A 25175-nucleotide genomic window follows, 5' to 3' on the forward strand; every position below is an offset into this window, starting at 1 on the left:
AAATGCATAAAGAATGGATGTTATTCAAAGGAGAACTAATAAATGAATGGCAGTTTTTGAAAAAAAAGAACAAGAGTTTGAATGAGAAAGATTATGCCTAGAATAATACCGTTAATCAGACTTCACTAAAGTGAATTAACTCTAACCTTGAATAAGAGATTTAGTGATACTTTTGGGAAAATACAAGAAAAATAGTTAAGCATTTGCAGTTGAAGAAGCTAATCACAACTGGCGCTTCTTGAGAAGACCCAAAATTGTAAATAAGGTTACTACATCTTTTAGAGACTTTGTAAACCAGGGACCAAATACATTATACTAAGAATATAAATGCGATCGTACACAATAATTACAGTGAAGACAAGGCAGTTCTTCTATCACTCAAAAGGTAGTCACTTGTACTTCTACATTAGCCTTTGGGGGGTTTTTTTTTTGGTTTTTTTTTTTTAGTTCCTTATACTTGTAGGAAGCAGTGGTTGGACAGTCCCCAAGTAGGTGTCTCACAAAACCCCAGGTCCTCAGTAGGCTGATGCATTGAGGGGCCAAGCATCCTGGTAAGAGTAAGGACTGCAGGAAAGTAATCTTCTTTTCACAGATAACAGTATGGTTCCTATAAATCAAAATATGCGTGGTTCATATATTCTCATAGCTCTGGGATTGCAGGTACTACATACCAACACTTTCTCGAGTGAAGAGATGAAGTTTGTGTGTTTTCCCTGTTTAAAAATATACAAAAGCACAAGTGAGAGTAGAAGATCTAAAAGGTGTGCAAATTGGTTCAGTTCAGGCGAATTGCCCCTACAAGAGGAGGGGTTGGGATTTCTAGCTGTCAGGTTGTGGCAGTACTGTCTTATTTCTCATTAGTCAACTTTTTCTATTTTGTTCTTATTCCTTTTGATAGGTGACACATCTGTACTCCAGAATTAAGAATTTTTCAAGTTTTTAAAAAGCGATAACTGGCCGTTTCTTATGAAGTTGAAACATGTACTTACTATACAACTCAGCACCCCCACTCCTAGTATTTGCCCACGGAAATGAAGACATTTGTCCTTGCAAAATCTGAATTTATATAGTAACTTTATTCATAATCACAAAAGCTAGAAAGAAACAAGCCAGGTTGTTGAGCTAGTGAATGAGTAAGCAAAATCAGGTGCATTCATATAATGGAATACTACTTAACAGTCAAAAAAGAACAAATATTGGTATGTCCACAACATATAATGGCATGCCATTATATGGCATGAATAAGCATTTATACGAAGTCAAAGAGTCCATATTCAAAAGTTTACATATTCTATGATTCCATTTATATGACATTCTTAAAAAAAGGAAAATTATAGGGACAGAAATCAGATTAGTGATTGCCATGGAATGGGGTTGGATAGGAGATTGATTATAGAGGGGACTGAGGAAACTTTTTAGGTGATGGAAATGTTCTGTATCTTGAGGTAATGGTCACACAGCTGTATAAGTTTGTGAGAATTCACAGAATCATACATCTAAAAAGGGTAAATTTTATTGTAGATAAATTATGTATCAGTAAGCAAATTAAATAAGACTATACATCTAGTAATCTTATAAAGCATCCCAGTAGAATCTGGTGCTGCAGCTTGTAATCAAACGTTAATATTTATGCAATGAAGTGTATGGTAGCTATGTATACGAAGTTGGTTAAGTTTTGGAGCTTTTTGGATTTGGGATTTGCAAATAAATTTTGGATGCATGACTAGGGAAAAAGCACCACTGGTGTAGAAACAAAGAATATGAAACTATTGACCTGTTTTGGATCAAATATGGGTTTTACCTTTCCAGACCTTTTAGGAACAGACATTGTGATAGTAAAAAAAAATCAATGTCCCACGTCTCCCAGTCTCACCCAGCTCTCCCTTCTTGTCTTCTTTTTGATGTATCAAAAGGTCTTTTCCTCTACAGCATAATCTAAAAGGTCCTTTTCTTTGTAAGTACAGGCACACTTTGCAGAATATCTCATTGGTTAATAACGTCCTGTAGGAACAGGTTTTTTTTGGCTTTTAATGTCCAGTCTTTTAGAGAGTATATATATCCTATAACATAACCTTTTTTGGGGGACAATGCATATTTATATTTATGTCCCAAATTTTAATATTTATATTTTATTTTATTTTTATTTTTTTAAGATTTTATTTTTTTGTTTGACAGAGAGACAGGCAGGCAGCAAGAGAGGGAACACAAGCAGGGGGAGTGGGAGAGGGAAAAGCAGGCTCCCACCGGAGGAGCCTGATGTGGGGCTTGATCCCAGAACACCAGGATCAAGCCCTGAGCCGAAGGCAGACGCTTAACGACTGAGCCACCCAGGCGCCCCATAATATTTATATTTTAAAAACAACAACAACATAAGGAATAGTGCAGAGGACAATAGGGAAAGGGAGTGAAAACTGAATGGGAAGAAATATGAGAGGGAGACAAACCATGAGAGACTCTGGACTCCGGGGAAACAAACTGAAGGTTGTAGAAAGGGAGGTGGGTGGGGGTATGGGGTAACTGGGTGATGGGCATTAAGAAGGGCACGTGATGTGTTGAGCACTGGGTGTTCTATGCAACTAATGAATCGTTGAACATTATATCAAAAACTAAGGTTGTACTATACGTTGGATAATTGAATTTAAATTAAAAAAAAGGATTTAACACTCATCCTAAAATGTAAGCAAAACAAAACAACAACAAAAGTCCAGTGAAAAGTCTTGTTACATGTCAAATACAATTGACAGAATGTCAGAAACAGGTTTAAATTATTTGAAACTCTGCAAAGAGTCCATAAATGGGACATGTATCTTAGATGTTGCTGGGGCTAAGCAAGGTCATATTACTGCATACAAAGAAACTAGTTGTTAACAGTTCTATTATTTATGAATAGCATTACATGTTTTTTTGCAGAGCCTTTATTATGTTTGAATGTTATATTATGTTTTTGGAATGTTTTAAGACATTGGTTTAGGTTTTTGCATTGACATGTAATCTGCTGTTATTTTTTACTCATTTTAATATTGTTATATAGTATAATATAGTTGTATTTGGGGGTCTTTTTCTTTGAAAATTGACTTTCAGCTGCCTTGCAGGGAGTAGGACATCTCCATTTTCCCAAAGAATTGGAAATTTCTCAAATAATAATAATTTGGTTTGTATCTAGTTCCATACTTAGATGAACTTTTCTTCTTTAAAAAAAAATCTTACCAACAAAACAAATATCTATAATTAAAGATCAGAATTATACAAATCACCACTTTCTTCTTAAAGAGCTGTTTTCATTTAGCTTCTAATTGGAGTGTTCACAAAAATTTAGAATTAACTAAGTAAATAGTATAGGCTGAGTAAAATTGCTTTACTGCTTTCTCTGTAAGTCCCAGGTGTGGTATGTTTTATAGTAGTTTAGTAGAGATTTTGTACCCCAGATAATTTTATGTTTTTCCTTAAAGTTTGTTTAGAGCAACATTAAAATTGTCATAGAAAAGGATCTGAGCAAAAAAAGAAAAAAAGATCTGAGCAAGGTTGAGAATCAAATAAGGGATGAGAATTTTAGAGCTGAAACCCGAGATCATTTAACCCTTCACCCTCTCCTTCCAGATGACGATAGAATGGAAGGTCCTTGGAAGGTAAAGTGACTTTCCTGAGGTCACACAAGCAAATTGATGGCAGAGCTAGAATTCACTCCAGATCTTTTATCATACAGTTCAGTGTTTTCCCCTATATTTCATGCTGATGAAGAAGTTGTTTGGTATTTAGTAGGAGACAAAAAGTTTATAGAGTTTTGGCAGCGACAACTTTAAGAAAAATATGGAAAATAGTGTATTAAAGTAAAAGGTGGCTTCTCTTTTGTTTTTTCAGGATGACTTCTTTTTTTTTATTTTTAAAGATTTTATTTATTTATTCGACAGAGACAGAGACAGCCAGCGAGAGAGGGAACACAAGCAGGGGGAGTGGGAGAGGAAGAAGCAGGCTCATAGCGGAGGAGCCTGATGTGGGGCTCGATCCCATAACGCCCGGATCACGCCCTGAGCTGAAGGCAGACGCTTAACCGCTGTGCCACCCAGGCGCCCCTCAGGATGACTTCTTAAATACTCAATAAAAACACTAAAATAGCATGGTCGCAAAAAGTTTGAACTATTCTAACGTTCTCCCTGCGCTGTCTACTGTAGTAGACAGTAGCCCCACATGCTTATTTAAAACTTGAAATAAGGCTAGTGCAACTGAGGAACAGTGTTTTTATTTTTTTATGATGTTAATGTGCATAAAAGTAAACAGCTACGTGAGAGTGCTGTTTAGTGTATTGGACAGCAGAGCTTCGAGGTTTTATGGTATTATAGCACAGGTCATGTTTAATGGTAGCTAATACAGGCTAATTGAAAAGGTCAGAGTTGTAGGAGGCAAAAGAAGAAAAGGATCTCCACTAGGAAAATACTCTGTTCAAGCCTAGAATTTGAAAGCCCCAAATGATTCTGTATTTAAAATGGATGTGGAGTGTTTAGTTTGACCATGATTCTAGACTTAACTAATGGTATGGACTTTGAATCCAGATCAGAATGAGTGGGAAGACTGGTACGATTCAGAAGCAGGAGGAAGGCATTGAGAACTCTGATAACTTTCTAATTTTTCCCCAATTGTCCTGAAAATATTTATGAAAGATTTGAGAGAGAAGAACTGATTCAAGAATTCCTGGAGTTTATTATAGTAGAATAGTAGTCTGTCTGAAAATTGCTTTTGGTGGAGGACCTATAGCTTTACCTTCTTGAGATTAGATTATTTCCTGGTACATTAGTGAAATTCCTTCCACAACTACGTAGTTGGTTCTAAGTTTTCAAATCTATTAGTGAAAATACAATGGTATTTGTCACCTAAATTAATATTTTACTCCCCATATGGGCTATCAGGTGAGCTGTAAGAATCTGTTCATCTCTTATATTTGCTGGGAAATATAAGATGAGAAAATATCTCTGTGAAAATTATCAATTCATGGTACTATTTAGCACTCAGCAATTTAAGGGTCCCTAAACCTGATAACTGAGATGATTGATTAAAGTCTTTACATAGCTCTTCCCTTGAGAGATCTAAAGCAGGAGGGATTAAAGCATGCTGTAGGAAATACCAAATGCATCGATCATTTGAGTAGACCCAGAATGAATTTTTCTCTTCCTACTCCCTTGGTCCACGATATTAAAACAAACTAAAAGGTTAGGCCCTGTATACACTTTTTTGGTCCATGTTTACAAGCTCATATGAAAGTTCAAATGCTTTAAAATGGTTTTGATGGAAATATTTAGCTTATGTAATATAAATAGGCTTAACCTATTTAAAGCTAGTTATTGTTGTTTTTAAAATTGCTTTATCACTATTATTGTTTGTTACTCTTTTATTTACATCTGTCTTCTAGAGTTCAGATTTGTTGGTTTGTGTTCACATATTAACCTTTTTCAGGGCCTGACAGATCATGAATAATGCTCAGTAAAACTTTAGACAATTCATTTAACTGCTTCAGTGTCAATTTCATTAACTGTAAATGAATATGTTGCAGCTGATCCCTTAGGAAGACGATTCTGAAATTGGAGGTGAGGTGACAGGAGAAAAGTGACTTTCAAATTACATTCCCCTCATTGCATCTAAGAAGATGTAACTATAGGCGTGTATTGCGCATGGCTTCAAAGTAGAGAAAAGTCATAATCCTTTTTGAGTCCTTCATTGCTCTAAGAATTCATGATTTTGTGTTCATAATCCTTCCATGCTATTTCACCTCAACAAAACCAAAAGACTCAGTTTTACAAAACTAAGGCTACTTTGATCCTGTCAGTTGCCGAAGAAAGAGGCAGAAGCACTTTAAAATGTTGAAATTGAGATAAGTCAATAATTATGACTCCTATTTATTAAGTTTTCTTCATTTTTATTCAAAAAGTAATTTTGCCTTCATATTAAGTAAATAGAGAAGTTTTTTTCCACGTACCTCAGAAAAATACAAAGGGTAGTTTCACTTTTAACATTTTTTAACCTTTTTTTAAACCTTCTTTCAGATAGCATACCTCCTTAAACACATTGACTCATACCTCCCTATGTGTGTGTGTGTGTGTATTTATTTTTACATATATTCTATCATTAGTTTACTAATAAAAAAGCAAGTCAGACTTTGAAAAGTAAACTTCGTGACTTGCTTTTTTTTTTAAGCCCACTTATTTTATTCTAATCAAAGAAAAATACAAGCCATTTATTTTAAACATTCCCGGCTGCTATTATCTTGACTATAATTGCCTAGTTTCCTTTCTGGCTGATCTATTGCTAGCCTTTATCTGGATGTTATTAAAGAATATAAATGCTCCGTAGAGCACCATAGTCTCAGCCAGAATATTTTCAGATTCTCAGCTAAAACGAGACAGAACCTAGTGGTTTGGCTGTTAAGTAAGTGGCTCAGATTTGTTGTTGGAATGTACAAGCGACTCTAAATTCACTGTCAGTTGTTCCTGAGATGTAGCATTTGAAAAATAGCTTCGACTGTTTATGGATTATGGTCCTTGGGCACCAGATAGTGGATGTTGGAATGTATTGCAGAAAAGCTGATTAAAGTACTAGAGTCTCTAACAGTAAAAGTAGAAAGTCATTTGTAATACCTGTGCCTGACTCTGTCGGATGCACTTATATGTTTCCTTTAGAAGGCTTTGGTTGATTATCATCTTATCCATGCAGGAATAACATTTTTGTAAAAATGTGCCTTTTGGAGAAAACATCAATAAGCTATACTTGATGAGAAGCGTATGTAAGTAGACTGAGTTGAACTTTGAAAATCCCAAGTACTTTGCAGTTTTATTTTCCAACTTATGAGAGTTATATTTCACCATGACTCAGATTTTAGTAGTAGGTACTTCAGTTCCCAATTTTCATGTGTTTTGACTGTTAACCAGGGAATTTATACTTACCTCAAAATACAAACTATGTCAGAAGTCATTGTCTCTCCCCACCCCCTACCTCTTGGGCCACTTTTCTCCCCAATGACAGTTCACTGAAGTAGAGTATAATTACAAAACTTACACGTCTTTAAATATACTTTGCACTCCCCTTGTTAAGATATTTCAATTATGTCCTCATTGGTTTTGAAATAAAGTTCAAACTTCTTAGAAAGTCATTCGTGATCTGTTCCTTCTCTGTCTCATGCTTGCTCACCCATTCCCCTGCCGTGTGTGTGTTTTCAGGTTTACAGACCTCCTATTTCCCTCCTCATTTCTTTTACTTTGGTTGCTTGCTTCTCCTTCACCTTTTTTCACCTGAGCATCACCTCACATTTTCCCTCTTCCAGGAAACCTTCTTTGAACCACAATTACCCTGTCTCTTATTAATCTCAGTTAGACTAGGCTTTAAGCTCTTTACAGCATTTCATAAGATTCTCTTCATACTCTACCAGAATCATGTGGTTGTCTGTCTCACTTAATAGACGAATATTCCTTGAGTTCAGAGATTATAGTAGTGTCTTCTGCAGTTTTGAATCTGACATATGGACCTTTCAAATAAATGTTTGTTGACAGACTGACTTCTACAGATAATTTCATAATTTGACTTACTTTGCTCCTGATTCTTAAGGCATCTGAGAGTATGGGTTATGCCATTTTCCTCACAAGAAGCTTTTAAATTGACTCACTGACTTCCATATTGCCCCCTAAAATGTGTAGTAAAGGCAGGTCTTTGACTTTGGGAAGATAGGAACCTTAGTGGCAGGGACATAATGTAATATAAATCTTAAAATTCAATTAGTTGAAGAATGTGGATGGAGTACAATATTTGGGAAATTGGAAAGACCCAACTCCATGATCATGAATAATGCATTCTAGCTTATCCGTGTATATTGTTGAATCTGTGACTTTAGTGGTGTATAAAATTTCCTTAGGAGAGAAAAGATATTTAATAACTTTTTCCTTATTTGAAAATAACTGTTTACAGTTTCCAGATTTTAATATAATCATAATCCGAGAAGCAAGACAAAATTTAAACTAAAAGAATATTTGCTAATGTTGGGTTATAGAATTTAAACATGGGCTTGGTTGTCCGTAGGTATCTTTATAGTATTTGCATCAATATTCTGCAATCTGTAACAAAATGGAAACAAAGTGCAAAGAAATCCGTATTTATAAATGATAAGATTTTTTTTTCTTTTTTTTTTTTTTTATAAATGATAAGATTTTAAAAATAACTTAAGCTTGATTCTTAGTAGAGTAACATTTTCATTTAATCTAAAATTTCATGTCTTCTTATATGAGTGCTTAATATTTGCTTTCATGTAATTGTTTGCTTAGACATTTTGTATAATTATTTCTTTCATGATATAGCAAACTGAGTCAGCATATTATAGCTGAATCATAGTCCTGGCTCTTCTTTTTATTTATTGAATGAACAAACACTGTATTATTAAAATTCCTTGTCCTTCAATTGAGCTTGCAAAAGAAGCTTATTATTAGATCTGGAATACTCTAAGAAATTTGTATAGAAGGTTTTTAATTATATACCTTGTTTCAGTCTGTGATGTTTTAAAAAATAGAAGGGAGAAGAATTATCCACATCTCAATAGTTGGCTATCTGCTTATTCTCAGAGACCCCAGCCTCCTTTTTAAAAACAATTTCAAGATTTCTTGTTTGTTAAAATTTGGGAATGAATTTGTATAAAGTGTGAAGACTACAGGATGTTAGAATATTATTGTCATTTAAGAATGTATTCACTGTTTTGGTTTTTGGAGTGCTGCCTCCAAGAGGTTCATAGCATTTGGTACGGAGTTCACGTATTTCTAGTCTACAGACCTACCCTATTGAGGCAAAAGCTTCATGATGCTGATATATTTTTTTTTCTACTGCTATAATGCTCAGCAACGGTAATTAATTTTTTTTGAGAAAACTTTCCATGTCATTACAAATAAAACTGAGTTTTTTTGAAGCCTAGTAATTTGTACCTTTAAGAGCCACATTATTTTGCTTTTGTCTCAGAATGTATTATGCTTCACAAGTATACTGTGACAGCCTGAATAGGAAAGGGGGGAGGGGACATTGTCTTCAGCTGGCATGCTGTTATCAGAGGGAATGTGTTTCTGGACACGAGATTTAGCATTCATTGGTTGTCTGAAGAAAGCTATTTCATCTGAGGATTGGACAAGAAGCTGCGTCAATTTGCTGCCCGTCTCCAAGGCACTGGTGATGCTGCCTTCACAAGCTGGCTAACGTCACGGCTCCATCACCCAGCGGGGTGTGGACTCTCTTTTTCTGTTCTTCTCTATTTAATTCTGTATTTGCTGCCTACTGCATTTCTTAATCTGTCTTCTGCCAAATGCTAACAGCATGATATTTTGCAATCATCTAGGTGAATACAAGAAAGACGAACTCCTAGAAGCTGCTAGGTAAGTGATTCCATTCATTTTAAGTGAGTATAATGCATGTAAGGGAGAAAAGGGGGAGGGCAGGTGGAGGACTATAAAAATTATAACATGTTATTGTCTTGCTTGGATTTTACGTGATAATGCGGATAAGACCTTATACTCAGTCTCTGTATACTTTTATTTTACATGATTAGTATGTTAAATGATTGAGTTTTTCAACATGGTAAAGATTATAAGGTTAATTTTATTTGAAACATTTCTGAGGATACCTGCAGATCTTAGTTGCCCAGTTTTTCCGATGATCTTCTTGGAGTATTTAAATACCTGTCTCATCATTTTTCTGTGAAAATTTTTCTAACAAAGCTTGACTGGGGGCCATAAAGTAAATGTTAAAATTCTCATCTATTTTCTTTTGTTCTTGGTCATTTATAATTTAATTCATTAGCTTTTTTCATCATTTTGTATGTATTTTTAAGTCCAGTGTTTTAGATCACTTATCAGAATAAAGTTTGTTTGTAATTAAGAAGGTGACTTGATGCAGATAAATAAAACAAGTAAAAATATAGAAAGCTACATTACCTAAGATGTACCACTGTATGATGAGTAACAGGAATTAATTAGTAATATATTAATTTAATTGAATATACCAAAAGAGATCCATTGAGAACCATATACAAGAAATCAAAGCAAACCCATATTGTTTTCCACTTTTCTGAAAAATAACCATAAATATTCGTAAGAAGCTCTGTAATTTTATAGGAATTGACTCACTACCTTTTTACAGGAGTGGTAATGAAGAAAAACTAATGGCTTTACTGACTCCTCTAAATGTGAATTGCCATGCAAGTGATGGGCGAAAGGTAAGTTACTTAAAATATAATATCCTCCTTCAACAATTTCTTCTTGCTTTATACTGAAAATTTTTGAAGTTGGCATATATATATGTATATATACACACATATATGTCCTATATAACTGTGTTTTTACTGGCATCTTTTGACCATAAAATGAAATGCTGCTGTATCTGTTACTGGCAGTTGTGACATATTCATAGAGCTGGTGAAGCATGGATTTTAAGCCTTTTCTCTTAAATGTCAGACACTAAAAGTTGTTTGTTAAATGGACCTGCAGCTTTGTCGGTGATTAAAATTATAACAACATGTATTTTTTCCGTGTATGATCGTGGAAACTGGAAATATTTGTTTATGTCCTGTTTTTACCCGTCTTTGATGGGATATTTACATTTTTGATTTCCTATTTGGCAGAGGGAGATATGTTTGCTAGATACCAACACTTTTTTCCGTTTAGAGCTGAGAAAAATGCTAACAATTTTTTAGGTATGTAACAGTCCAGCTTTTTTGTTTATTGTTTCTTTAATTGACTAAGTTTTTATCACAGAATATTGAAAAAAATAGATTGAGAGAGAAAGAGTCTGCATTAATGTACAATTGTTATAAACGTAAGGCGTATATATAAAATGTACAGCTGGCATCTTCGTGATATGCTTTGTATTTTTGCAGATTATAGGCTGAACTGTAACCCTTCACAGCCTCTGATAATTGACTGCAAAGTTTTGCAGTGATTTACCTAATAGATACTGAAAAACAAAGCACTCAGTACTGTAAAGTCTTTTTTAAAATGAGAGCTCATATCTTAATGTTTAAGGATAGATTTTGTATTTTAAAAACATAAAATATTTGTAAAGTCACACCATAAATATTGAGGAAAATCATTTTGTGCCTAACATTTAAAGAATTAGTTCGTTTGAAATTATTTATAGTGAAAATGTGCTCTGGAAAACGTGAGGATGGATGGCACACCCCTTAGATACAATGTCTTTATAGTGCCTCCACGTTTTTTTCCCATTCCAATGAAACCCATTTAATAGTGGCAAAGAATTGAATCCTCCCCTCAGAATATATGCTATTTGTTATTATAGCTGGCTTGTATATTGTGAAATATCACGTGGCCTAGTGAGCATTCAGTTTCTCTGGGTAATTTGGGGGAAAGACTTCTGCTTTAATGGAAGGTTAAATTATGTATATTTCAAGCTATAAACTAACAAAGATTTACTCATTATTGATGACTTTTGGGAGATGTTGTTAAATGATAACTGCTCATTTTTTTCCTTCAGTTTTGAAGTTGCTTTGGGGATTTTAACATTCTTGAGTTACTTTGAGCTCCAGATTTTGTTTGGGTCCTCTCAGTAGATAAAGTGACTTTTATCACGGTGCAGAAAAGGGCCTTCTTAACTATAGTAAGTGTAGCTATGTCTTTATACAGAGCTTGTCTAGAGCCCAGCCGACGTCAGGTTTTCTTAGTCATTTTAATATTACAGAATTTTTGTGAGATTACTGTAGCAGGAGTCGATTTCCACCCCAGCCTCATTCTCCCATCCTCACCCTTATACCTTGCCAGACACATGAGTAGCTCAGGAAATCATAATAATTAAAGAGCATGAACACAGATAATTAACAAATTACCTCTTCTCCCTGCCTCACCCCCTGCATAACTGTATAGAACCCCTTTATTTTTCCTTCTCCCTAAAGGAGAATATACTTCCCTCATTCCTTTAGCTGGAACCAATGTATTCCTTACCCAGATTCCTATGGCTCCTTTTCTGTATTACTCTATGGCATTTACCACAGATATTTTTCCTTTATTCATCCATAAGCTCTTTGTATTTTGCACTGGACCAAGCCCAGCACCTTGCAGGTAGCGGAATCTTAGAAGATGAATATGCTCCCTAATAAACGTAATTTTATCCTCTGAGTGAAAAATCATCCATGCTCTTTTCCATTTAGAAAATTAACTCAGAAGTATGTGAACAGGGGACTTTATATTTTCTGTTATTATATGTTATTACTAGTATTATTGTACTAATTTATTTTTGAGTTATACGATGAAGGAAAATTATATATTTTAATGTATAGAACATTTTTAAGAACATGTTTCCTAAATTAATATTATACTGTAGGATTCATAACATATGAATAATGCAGTAATTCTCCAAAATGTGTTCCTATACTTTTTTAGATTATTAATTTGCTCAAATTAGATAGAAAAAGGAAATGAGACTTAAGCATTTACTGGGTTTTGGTGGTATGCACGTAACATAAAAAATCATTCACAATTGTGCATCAGTATGCAAAATGCAAATAAAATTTCGTAATCAAAATTGAATTATGTTCATATTTAGATATTACCTTTGTTTATGGCACAAAGTAGTTCTTATTAAATGTGCCAGCTACAGTAAAGCCACAAAGTGGTGAATATTCTGGGTGCTAATGGAGATTGGGATAAGATCCCTTAGTTATGACAGTATCTTTTGTTTTCTTGCTATTGGTGTCAAGAAAATGTGTAAGCAAATCTAGCTGTGAAATTACAAGTCTGTCTTACATATTTAGTACTTTTTCAGGCCATTTGCATGTGTTTATCTAGAATTAGGAAGTCAGATTGTATATTAACAAGAGGATAAAGGTACTTTACATATATAGTAAGTTGGGTATGTAAAGTTTTATTTCTTAAATTTGCATTTGAGAACACAATGCAGAATCAAACTTATTTTTAAAGGGTTTCTAAATGACTGTGTTAATGCTTAAGTGAGTCCTTGCCTGTCTCTGTTTTTACTAGGATTCCTGGTTTGTAAATTTAAAAAGCCCATGGAAATGTCGATTTCGTAATGTTTTTAGAAAAGAAATGCTCCTTATCGGTTAACTAGTAGGTGCAGAATTTGCCTTGATATATGTGGGGGTTTTAGACTGCAGCATTCCTTTTCAGCGTAATACGTGGGATTATACAATGACAATGTAACTTTTTAATAGTCTCTTAATTCTATACTGTGACTTGGTGATTATCTAATTAGGTAATATATGAGTGGTTAATGTTTTCATTTCCCGCAGACATTTGTTTTTCTAACCTGCAGAATTCTGAAAATAGTGAAGTACCAATAAGGTTTGAAGTAATTTATGTTGTTATTTATGCTTTTATTTTACATGTAAATCAAAGTGGAGTTTGGCTACTTGAGAAATTTCCAGTTGTTTTTTACCCCAAAAAGCAAAGACAAAATTTTGTTACAATATTTTCTTCTAACATGCCACTTTTGTACACTTAGATACACATTTAAATAACGGCCACTTTAGAAACATAGGGGCATAGATACAATTTATTCTTCAATCACTTGCCCATTATGATTAGACATAACATTCTGTGATTCCTTATTTTGAATTGCAGTGAAATGCAACTAGATCTTTCAAACAGATTGTTCCCTTTCTAGAATTCTTTTTTCCCTATGTTTTCAAACTTAGATTTGTTGTCCTTTATTCTCCCTTTAGAGTATTTTCTCTCAAGATCGGATGTTTTATTAGCAATCAGCCAAATAATTGTTTGATATGTAACTTTAAGGTGGTAGTGGTTTCTTGTTTTTCAATATTAATTTTCATAAGGATACCTTTATACAAAGAATAAAAAAATATTTGAATACATCTCAAATTATTCCAATATTTAGCCCTCTTCAGAGTTCTTTTTGGCCCCTCTTGTGTCATTTCCCTTTCTTGGCTGCCTTTTTCTCCTTCCAAAATAAATGTCCTTCATCTATTCCCTCCTTGTGACAAGGAAATAGATTGGAGTTGGGCATTACTGTACGTGCTGCTAAGTAGGAATGTGTATCGTTGCATGCGTGTGCTGTGCCTGTCGTTACGATTGTCACCAAATAATGAAAGTAATGAATATTTGGTTGGTAATTTATTTTTATAAAGTATTCAGTGTAATTTCTGGTATTTTAGGTTTCTTTCTGCTCCTTTCATTCATTCAGCCAGCACTCAGTTACAGTGTATAGGTCACTGTGCTGTGACATGGGAGATGAATATGTGTTTAATGGTATTGGTTCACAAGGAGCTCATCACCTGATAGAATGATTAAGACATTATCCTGTACGTTGAAGCTAATGCTCAAAAAAAAATGTATGATTCCTTTTGCTGTCATACAATTATAAAGTGTAGATTTAAGGTGGATTTTTTTTCTTTTGGCCCCTTTATTTTAAAGCATTAGTACTTAGACGTGGATGCTCTTTTCTAAGAAACCACAAATTTAGATGAACAGGCAGTTGGAGGAGCATGATTTAAACTCAGAAACATTAACTGAAGGATATCTTTAAATGTCAGACTGCTGTGTAAATGTTTGCTTCCATAAAACAGTTAATAATAAGATTCTGGAAACAGAAAAGTAAAGTGTTTGAAAACTACTTTTTAATAGAGATCAATCAGAAATAAAGTAGAATTTAGTGCCACCGTTGAAGATACCCATAAAAGAATTATTTAGCTGAGAGAGCAAATAGACTCGGAGGTCAGACAGACTGGGTTCTGTTCTCTCCTGTTTCTCTTTCTAAGTGTGTGACCGTGGCTCTACAGCTTTCAATGTATTCATCTGTAAATGGAGATAATCATACTCATTCCACAAGGTGTTTGAGAGGATGAAGTAAAATAATGTGATTAAGGTATACCATTGTAGCACATAGTAGAACCTCAATAAATTAGATCCCTACTCCTTTGATGCATGTTTTTGAAGCTTTTGGACATATTTAGAATGGACATATATATAGTTTTGAGTACTCCTGGGTTCCCCCACTTCACCATGGAAATTGTCTTTATTATCCGAGCTCAGTCACAGATATCCTTTGGATAAAATGTCTGTTACCAGGTAGTCTACAAAGCATATAATTGAATTAAATCTTTTGGAGCTTGGTGTTCACCACCCTCCCAAAACATCACATTTAATAAATTAATTTGTTTATATTAACAGTTTATAAATTCAAGAGCACGTTTTTAAGATATATATATAAATAACCATTTTAAGCCTGTATTTATTAAATCTTAATATCTGGCTGAAAATAATGTCACAGTATTCATTTGAGTTCCATAAACACACCCAATGAAGCACAAAGAATATATAAGATTAGTGAACTTTCTTTTGTATTTACATTTGAGTTTTAGGGTTATATACATTTGTTTTATTGTAATATAGAATTTCTCAGTATTCTTGATTAACAGCTCCCTCCCTCCGTGTGAGTCTCCACCAGATATCATGTTTGACCAGGATTTAAACAGCCATTATATGGTAGATTGTTACCTTAAAGACCTTTCAAATGAAACCATGCCTCATTATTTATGCTTTGGTCTCGTTCCTTCCTATACTGACTTTGAGCTAAGCCTGGGACTGCTCTGATGAATGAAATAAAGCAGAAGTGGTGTTATGCCACTTTCGGGACTAGCTCCTGAATTGGCCTGGCAGCCACCAGTTTAGTGCTTTTGGAATGCTTTCTCTTTGAACCCAGCTGCCATGCCATAAGGCAGCCCAAGCAGCCACGTGGAGGCCTCTAGACAGTGACCCACCTGAGCTCAGTTAAGTCTCTAAATGACTCATTGTCCAGGCATCCCAGACATTGTAGCCTCAACTGAGTTCCCAGTTTAGCTTCCAGGTGACATCAGCCATCCCTAGCACCCTAGCCCATACCATGTAGAGTAGAACCACCCAGGTAAGCCAGCAGTTTGGGGGTGTTATCTAGTAAAGATAATTGAAATACCCATACTTTAAGAAAATATGACTCAGTGCTTATTATCTTTTGGGCAGGAAAGATTACATCTTTTCTCAAGTGAATTATTGAAAATGGCTCTTTCATAGCTATGAGGAAGAGTTAAGTGAAGATTTAAAGATAAATTTCCAAATATATTTATTTCTTTAGATATGTTTAATTATTTTGAATTTATATCTTACATTTTAAATTCTTTTCCCTCTTGGAATGCAAAAATTAATTTCATGTGCTTTTTTGGGGGGTTGCTCATAGTATTATGGGAAAAAGCAGGAGTTTGAAGCTAGAAGACCCAAGTTTTAAGTTAAAATTATTGCTAGGCAAGTTTTGTCGTATCTCTGAGTTCTCCATTTTTTTTAAAAGATTCTGTTCTCTCTCTCTTTCTTTCTTTCTTTTCCTTCCTTCCTTCCTTCCTTCCTTCCTTCCTTCCTTCCTTCTTTCCTTCCTTTCTCTCTCTCTCTCTCATAAAGAATGTGAGCCAGGGGTAGGGCAAAGGGAGAGAGAGAGAGAGAGAGAATCTCAAGTAGACTCAGTGCTGAGCACAGAGCCCAACTCGGGGCTCAATCTCATGACCCTGAGATAATGACCTGAGCCGAAATCAAGAGTCAGATACTCAACTGACTGAGCCACCCAAGCGCCCCAGAGTTCTCCATTTTTTAGCCTATAAAATGAAGGATTTGGGCCATATGACCTCTAAAATACCTTTAAACTCCAACATTTTAAGATCATAATGTATTTTATTATTTTTCTCATTAGAGTTAGTAGCAATTACCAGGCATACAGAATTAGACTATATGAGGATGTATGGAGTCACACTAGATAAGACACCCCTGGAGTCCGGAATAAAGTTTATATAGAGCCTTATTTCCTTTAAGAAAGTGTTAGCATTACCTGAGGGCCCATGCCTGGCTCTCTATGGCCTTTTGTGGCCTTTATCATCCTCTTCTGTTCTTGGCAAGTCTTGGTAGATGAAAAGTCATATACCATTTTTTAATTTCCAACTTTTATGGACCATAGTTCAGATGTTACTTGGGATTACAGGAAGGTCAAAATGCCATAAGTCTGCATTAGGGAACTCTTCAAGTACTTTACGTTTAATTATATATCTAATCTAATCGCTTCTTTAAAGTACATCTTGCTGATTAGTGCATGTCTTACTGCAGTGCAGAAATCCCTTAGAGCAAGTTTTCTTGCCTACTTGTGATGGAATATATTGTATACAATCTTTATGCTTGTGTATATTCGTTTTGTAACAATAAGGGCTTGAAAATGTCTTTTTTATTTTTCATTAGGGAATCGCTTCTACTAAAACAGTCTCGATTTTGTCAAGCATGACATTTCTACTGGTTAGGGTAATTAGTACCCATGCCAACTGTGCTCTGTTTCTCTCTTTGAGAAAAGAGGTTTTAGTGGAAGGGACCTGTGTTAAAAAGCAGGTGGTGAAACAGGAGTTCATTTTAGCTCTGCTTAGCCACCCTCCTCCTAACTTTGGTTTCTCCTACAGCCATATCCAAAAAGCGTGTTTCCCACAATTGTCAACAGTAGACAGTTACCAGTTGAGGGATAGAAAAGGAGTGAGTACCAAATCATTTTGCTGTGAGTATGATTCATTACTAAAATTTGATTTAGAAGCCTGGTTACAAAAGTGTGACGCTCAAGAGTATTCTTTCAAAATGGCAAGAATCTAAATTTAAAGTGCTCTTTCTGCCTCTACAAGTAAAACTTCATAGGGTACAGCAGATTACAGCTGCAGCATTCACTTGAAAAACATCCATCCGGCAGAGTGGCAAGGGCAGAGGATGTGGAAGAAACACACCCAAGTAGCTGCAGTGTTATTGCCGATGTCCAGGTTCTGTGGTTGAATGGGATAGAGGGCAGTGTTATTAACATGTTTTTATGTATCAGTTACTACCTGATGAAGATATTTAAAAATAGCCCTATAATGATTATGATTTGATATAATCTCTTTGGTTTAAACTGTTGGGTTAACGTCAGTTAACAGTAGAGTATTCAAAAAAAGTTCTTAAATCCTTTTAGTGAAGGGTGAACCTTAGTGGGTAAGAAGACTTGCTTAGGGACAAAGAGAAATCTGATTTCAGAAACTTCTGGCCTGATGAGAAGCAGCAAAAAGGGAAGAGTTAATACGGACTTAAGAACTTTGAGATTATCCATAGCTTTGAATGAGCATGATTAGGAACTGTGGTCTGGCCATAATATAAAACCAATATGAACTGTTAATTTCTTAATTCATTTTGTACCAGTTACCTGGTATCCTAGCTCAGGTTGCCATACCACAGGTGGCTTAAACAGCAGAAATTTATTTCTCAATTCTGGAGGCTGGGAAGTCCAAGATCAAGGTTTCAGCATGGTTAGTTTCTCCTGAGGGGCAGTCCTGGCTTGTGGAGAGCTGCCTTCTTGCTGAGAGAGAAAGCAAGCTTTTGGATGTCTATTCTTTATAAGGGCTCTAACCCCATCATGAGGACTGCACTTCATTTACCCTGTCTAACCCTTCCTACCTCCGTAAGGTCCTGTCTCCAAATACCACCACATTAAGGTTAGGGCTTCAACATATGAATTTGCCAGAGTGGGCGTGGACCCAAAACACTCAGGCTATAACACCTGGTTATTTTCGTATCACTACCTTTTTTAAAAATACTACCTTTCTAATAATTTCTTAGGAGGCCTGCTTCCCTTTCCCCCATGCATGTTCATCCATTTACTTACTCAATTAAATTAGAATTATAAAGGAAAATTTCTAAAAGAATCAAGAAACCCCATAATATGCTTTTTTTAAAAAGATTGTTTTCAGTGACTAATAAGAAAATGTCTTTCTCTACTAAGAATAGCATCAGTAGTAAAACTTCAAAAACAACGCTATGAATACCATGTGTAATTATTTGAAATCATATTTGGGTAGCCAAATTAGGAAATTTGAAAATAGACAAACTCTAAAGTATAAAACGTTTCGTATATTGATTTTCCTTTTTTGAAGATAGTAAGATGATAAAACCCTACTCTGAGTACCCAAAAAATGCCCATTAAAGCAATGTCCTAGTTTCAGAGAGGGTTTAGTACCACTTAGAACAGGGAAGGGGCTATGGGTAGGGAACAGAAGTAGAGCCCTCTGCTCTTGGCTAGTTTTGGCTGCCAAATTCACATATGCAAGCTCAGAAACAACAAGGACTTTATCACTGAAGGAACTCTGAGGTGATAGCATATCTCCCAAGTCCTGGAGCTCTTAACATTAAAATCAGCTACAGGAATTTCTCCCAGTTTACACAGTTAAAATGACTATTTAATAATCTAACGGGGAATGATTCCCTCATAAATAATCTTTAGATGTAACTTGTGTCCTGTTTCAAGAATAAGTCAACTATCTGTTGAATGTTAGTTAGAGTCTTTGATGTTTAGATTTTAAAACCTGAGACTGTGAATATTAATCATAAAAAGGAATTCATGTGAGGTTTGAGTTGTGTGAAAACTTTTCTGCTTAAGGTATAAAGCATCAGGTTAGTATCAGACATGAAACCTGGTTTCCAGAAAGTCTGCCAGCTGTGTTTCTCATTAAACAATGCAAAATTAATGTTGCACCTTCTGAGAGTGCTAAGCATTCTTTTTTTTTTTTTCCTTTCCCATACAAACCCAATGAGAGGAAGGTAGAAACTCATTTTCATGCATACATTTCAATTCTGCTGAATCCGAGGCTGGAAAAGAGAAAAACAAATTTCTGGCTGTTGAAGAATCCCCTTGGAGTTTCCATCATGAGAACGTTAAGTTAAAATTGAATTATGTTGGCATTTAGAACTTTATTCTCACAAAGATTCCTCTGTGGATTTCCTGTTCTTTCTTGTATGCTCCTTTCCTTTCCCCTCTCCTTCTCTTCCCAATACATACACTTAAAATAAAGATAGTCCTTTATGGTCTCAGTGTAAAAATAAATTTTTACTATATAAGGCAGCTGAAGTATAGAAACTTTATAAGATTTTTCATAAATTCTACAGATTTTCATATGCCTTAGGTTCCTTCCTAAAGATGACATGTGTTACTTTGGAAGAATATCTTCTCTGAGGCTGGAAAATAGCAATCATATTTACCTCTGTCCATGTAGCCTATCTAGAATTCAGAGAATCTTATTTGGAGGAGAACTTAAATGGCAGTTAGTCCAACCGCCCAGTGTAGTGTTGGAACCTTCCCTATGAGAACTCTGACAGATTGACATCTGGCTCTGCTTAAATACATTTTTTAAAAAAATGAGAGCTCACTGCTTTGGATCAGACCATATCTGACTTAGTGCTGAACTAAGGTTGTACACGTTAGGGAGATATATTGACTTAGCCAGAGGGTGACCAGGAAGGTATTCAGGAAATTATTCTGGAAAAACCAGTTGAGGCAACTACAGGGGTCTAGTTCAAGAGACCAAATGACTATCTGTTAGATAGATGTAGAAAAACCCGGCACAGGGTGCCTGGGTGGCTCCGTCGGTTAAGTGTCTGCCTCCAGCTCAGGTCATGATCCCAGGGTCCTGGAATCGGGCTCTCTGCTCAGCGGGGTGCTTGCTTCTCCCTCTCCCTCTGCCTGCCTCTCCCCCTGCTTGTGCGCTCTCTCTCTCTGTCAAATAGATAAATAAAATCTTAAAAAAAAAAACAAAAACCAACAACCCAGCCCTAGGAAAGATGCAGATAAATTGTCTTATCCAATTTCAATTTCCTGTTACTTTTTTTTGTCCTCTAATACTTACTATTCTAGACAACTATTGTTAAGCCCTGCATTTCAGGGGTGCTCATCCAGTGGGATGGTCACACTCTCATCATTCCTGGGGTTGCACATATAGTACCCATGGGGTACTACCATGAGGTAGCCAGAGCTACCAACGTGATCCCTGCCCACCAGGAGTTACTCTTCCTGCCACTCTGCCATGGTAGTCCATTTCTGAACACGGTATCCAGCACCTGAGCTCCCAGCCAGAGGAAAAGAAGGAAAGCAGAATGGGAGTTCTGAGATCAGGCTCTCTGGATTTGATCTCTAACTCTCCTGTTAACTTGCTGTATTAATCTCCCTGTTCCTCAGTTTCGCCCTTTATATGGAGATTATAATAGCTTCTAGCTCTGGTAATCAGTATGTAAAAGTAAATATGAGTAAATACAAGTTAATACATTATAATACATTTTGAAAAGTGCTTGGTACCTAGAAAGTCCCTAGTAGATTTTAGCTATTATTTTCAATAAACAACTTTGTATTTTCAAAATGTTTTCATATCTTCTATTTCATTTTAGTCTGAAAATAGCTCGGTGAAGAAACTGGTATGATAGTTAGCTAACTTCCCCTATTACAGAGACTGTGACTGAAAAACATTAATATGTTAAACACTCTTACGTTCTAGGAGTGGTGTCATGTCTATTATTGCAAAGTAATAGTCCTGATATAGTCCACTGTGATGAGGCCTTATATGTGTTTAGCTCGAGATACTGTGCTTTAGAGAACCATTGATCAGGAGGCCCAGGACCAGAGGAAAAGATTGGAAGAGAAAACATTACAATAGGAGGATCGAGTAATGTATAGTCTGTAGAAGGAACAAGTTAAAGGAGACCTAGTTTTTGAAAAAGGTGTGAATAAAATATCTTTTTATTTTTATTTTTTTAAAGATTTTATTTATTTATTTAACAGAGAGATAGCCAGCCAGAGAGGGAACACAAGCAGGGGGAGTGGGAGAGGAAGAAGCTGGCTCCCAGCGGAGGAGCCTGATGCGGGGCTCGATCCCAGGACTCTGGGATCACGTCCTGAGCCGAAGGCAGACGCTTAACGACTGAGCCACCCAGGTGCCCCAAAATATCTTTTTAGAAAAGTTTTATTTCTACTTGGGTTCATCAGTTTTCATTCCCCAGATAGTTTCTTTTTTAAATTCTCTTTATAAGAGCCCAAGAATTGAGAACCTTCAAGGAGATTGTCTAATCTTCATTATGGTACCATTTTAAATCTCCCTGAAAATACAGGCATCAGTGATATGTATTTCTGTGGAAATATATATGCCCATATTGATTCTCTAGCTTGCAAGTTGTTTTGATTTTGATTAAAGTATCACTGTCTCAAAGAACTTCTTAAGTATACCTAGCAAGCAGATTAATCATATCTCTCTGCTTGAAAGAAATTTAATTAGCTCTGATTATGTGGTTATTATATTTTCCTGGGAATTTTATATTAATGGCTGATAATAGTATTTTATTTGTAGAAGGGGTAATACTGATCTATCTTAATCAAATTATAAGTTTAAACGAGGTGTTTTTTTGTTAAGATAGCCAGAGCAGAGATGGAACAACCTGACTGTCCACTTCTAGACAATGAGTAAATAATCATGGTATAGCTACACAGCGGAAATACCATATAAGGAATAAGATAAACTTATATATACTAATATTTTAAAAGAAAAAAAGTAAATTGCAGAAGAGTATCATATGATCCATTTGTGTGACTAAAACAACAGCAAAAAAACCTCAGAAAAACATGTTCATGCACATAGAAAAAAAATCTCAAATGATACTTGTGCATCTATAAACAGTGGTTGCCTTCAGGAAAGGGGTTTATTGAACTAGCGGAAGAAGTAGAGAGAACATTTTACTTTATTATTTTAGAGGGAATACATTTTTATAATATAAAAGGGAATTCTATTGGGGAGGAAATGGTGAGTCAAGGTAACTGATAATTGAGACCAGTTAAAACTGAGAAAATACATATGTAATACCTCATTTGTGGAACCATATCTGAAAGTATGTTTTTATTTTAAAAAAGTGGAAATAAGTATTGGAATTTTTAAGTGTAACGATCTTCTGTTTGTATATACTTTATAAAAAGATGGCAGGAAGTTAAGAAAATTACAAGGATGCTATCTGGAATTCACAGGTCACAGAGGTAGTAATGCAAAACTGATGGTACACAGAGTAATCTTATCACAAAAAGTAGGATATCCAGACATAATATGTGCCCTGATAAAATGCTGTATGAAGTATTGTCTGTGAAGTATTCTTGCTAAAGAAGTTTCACATTAAAGAGGAAGTTTCGATTTACATGAAACACAGGAAATAGAGATAGGCACAAGTGAAATCATCACACAGGAAAGGGGACAGCTAACAAGGTCTCTTCAACAAGTCAGGATCGTGAAAAGAGAAAAAAGGAAAGATGAAGACCATTGTAGATGTCGGGAGACTGAATGGCACAAGAACCAAAAGAATTGATGCTGACATCCAGCGAACCAACTTTAAAAAGTTTTTCAGACAATTAGGAAAGGTGCTTTATATGGCTAGTAGATGGATTTACCACTATTTTGTTAAGTGTAATAACTTTGGGGTTTTAAAGGAAAATGCTCATAATTTTTAGAGACATCTATGGAAATATGTAAGAGCGAGATGTTAACAGTGTCTTGAATTTGCTTCAGAACACTTCATTGGGAAAAATAAAAGATAAAAAAAGAGATGGCAGATGCCAGCGTCACCAAGTCTTAATAATTAATGATTGTTGAATCTGGGTGATGCTTCCATGTGTGTTCAAGTGCTGAAAAGATCATGAAGTTTTACCCTATGAAGCCATTTTTGTAACTGGAGCAAGAGCAAGACGCTGGAGGAAGAGTTTGAATAGTATGGGGAGCTTGTATGGACTGAGAAAGACTACACTTGAGTCTTTTAAAGGAATTGTTTAAATGGGAAGAGAAGTATCCTTTGTTACCTCTTGAGCCAACTTTTAATAGGATTCTTTTCCTAGTTTGGCAGAGGAATAAGTCTTTCTTTATTCAGAGTGTCTGTGTGCCCTTGCACGTAGGCACGCACATGCAGACACACACACAATTTTCTGACTTGGGACAGCTCCAGGAACCAGGAAACTCAATTCAGCATTAAGCTAGAGTAGGGTGACCAAGCATCCCCGTCTGCCTGGGATGAATGGGTTTCCTGGGACCAGGAAAATCTTGGGCAAACCAGGATGAGTTAGTCACTGTAGTCTGGAAAATTCCAGAGGATTTGATCGAGGTCAAACTGGGCCTTTATTGTAATGAAAACCAAAATGCACTATATATCACGAGGTTAGATAACTTTCTGATGACTTACAAACATCACTCAGGCCTGTGTTGAAATGTAGGTGTAAATCTTTCACACAAATTTAAAGTCAAATTCACCAAACAGGGTTTTTTGTGTCCTCTGTTCAGTGCCCTACTCAATATAAGGTACTGTGTTAAGCCTTCAAACATAAAATTAAGATATATTTTCTGTTCTCATGAGCTCAGGGTAGATTAGAGGAGATAAGTAAATAATTACTGTATGTTATTTCATGACAAGTGTTACAGTAAAAGATTGTGGGAAATAGTTTTAGGACCAGTCTTTGACAATCTTTTCTGTTTTTTATTTGCAAAATATTGTCCAAAGACAGAACAAGAGGAGAAGAGATAATTATTTGGAGTATTGGTATTTTGTTTATTTTTTTAAAGATTTTATTTATTTATTTGCCAGAGAGAGCGAGCTAGAGAGCACAAGCAGGGGGAGCAGCGGCAGCAGAAAGAGGTAGAGGGAGAAGCAGACTCCCCGCTGAGCAGGGGATCGAGTCACTGCATCGATGTAGGACTTGATCCCAGGACCCTGGGATCATGACCTGAGCCGAAGGCGGATGCTTAACGGACTGAGCCACCCAGGTGTCCCAAGGAGTGTTGGTATTTTGGAATCTCATTTTAAAATCTTATCAAAGGAATGTCCCAAAGCGTGTGCTTTATAAAAATGGAGAAACAAAGTCTTAAGAAATTAAGAATTAATTTTTATATTTTATGCTTTTTAGATGAACAGTGTTACAAAGATTGGGATATATTCTGTATGGTAATGGTTAACTCCGAAGTTTTCTCAGTAATATCAGATCAAGGAATGCTTTCCCCTGTACCCAGCAGTCTTTTGTGAGAGAGCAATGTGTGTTTTGTGTTAAAATGTAAATGCTAAAATTCCTCTGGGATTGACTATGTGTAATAATACATTTAAATCTTTAGACACAGTTATCATGATTTCTTCGCTCGATGGGGAAAAAAAGATTTAGAAATTAAATTTTGTATTCTGGGCACATAATACTATATAGGTCTTTGAAAGCTGATAGCTGTCTTATGTATCCATAAGATTCTTTTTTTTTTTTTGATATTTAACCCTCAGGACTACTTTGTCTTTCATTGTTGTTTGGATTTGTTAAAAAGTCACATGTGAAATTAA

General features: G+C 35.5%; 1 protein-coding gene and 1 long non-coding RNA gene across 3 annotated transcripts in view; one reads left to right on the plus strand and one right to left on the minus strand.

The window, feature by feature from the left end:
* Positions 1 to 25175, plus strand: part of TNKS (tankyrase) — a 210998-nt gene that overhangs the window by 108070 nt on the left and 77753 nt on the right. For both annotated transcript variants that reach the window (XM_040643270.1, XM_040643271.1), the window contains exons 4-5: positions 9350 to 9386; positions 10150 to 10225. In XM_040643270.1, coding sequence (XP_040499204.1) covers positions 9350 to 9386; positions 10150 to 10225 — 113 coding nt within the window. The remainder of the gene's footprint in view (positions 1 to 9349; positions 9387 to 10149; positions 10226 to 25175) is intronic.
* LOC121105647 overlaps positions 1 to 25175 on the minus strand; it is a 156263-nt gene that overhangs the window by 83849 nt on the left and 47239 nt on the right. The gene's annotated exons all lie outside the window — the stretch shown is intronic.

Source organism: Ursus maritimus, unplaced genomic scaffold (assembly GCF_017311325.1).
Source record: "Ursus maritimus isolate PB19 unplaced genomic scaffold, ASM1731132v1 scaffold_28, whole genome shotgun sequence".
In the NCBI taxonomy this organism is placed as follows: domain Eukaryota; kingdom Metazoa; phylum Chordata; class Mammalia; order Carnivora; family Ursidae; genus Ursus; species Ursus maritimus.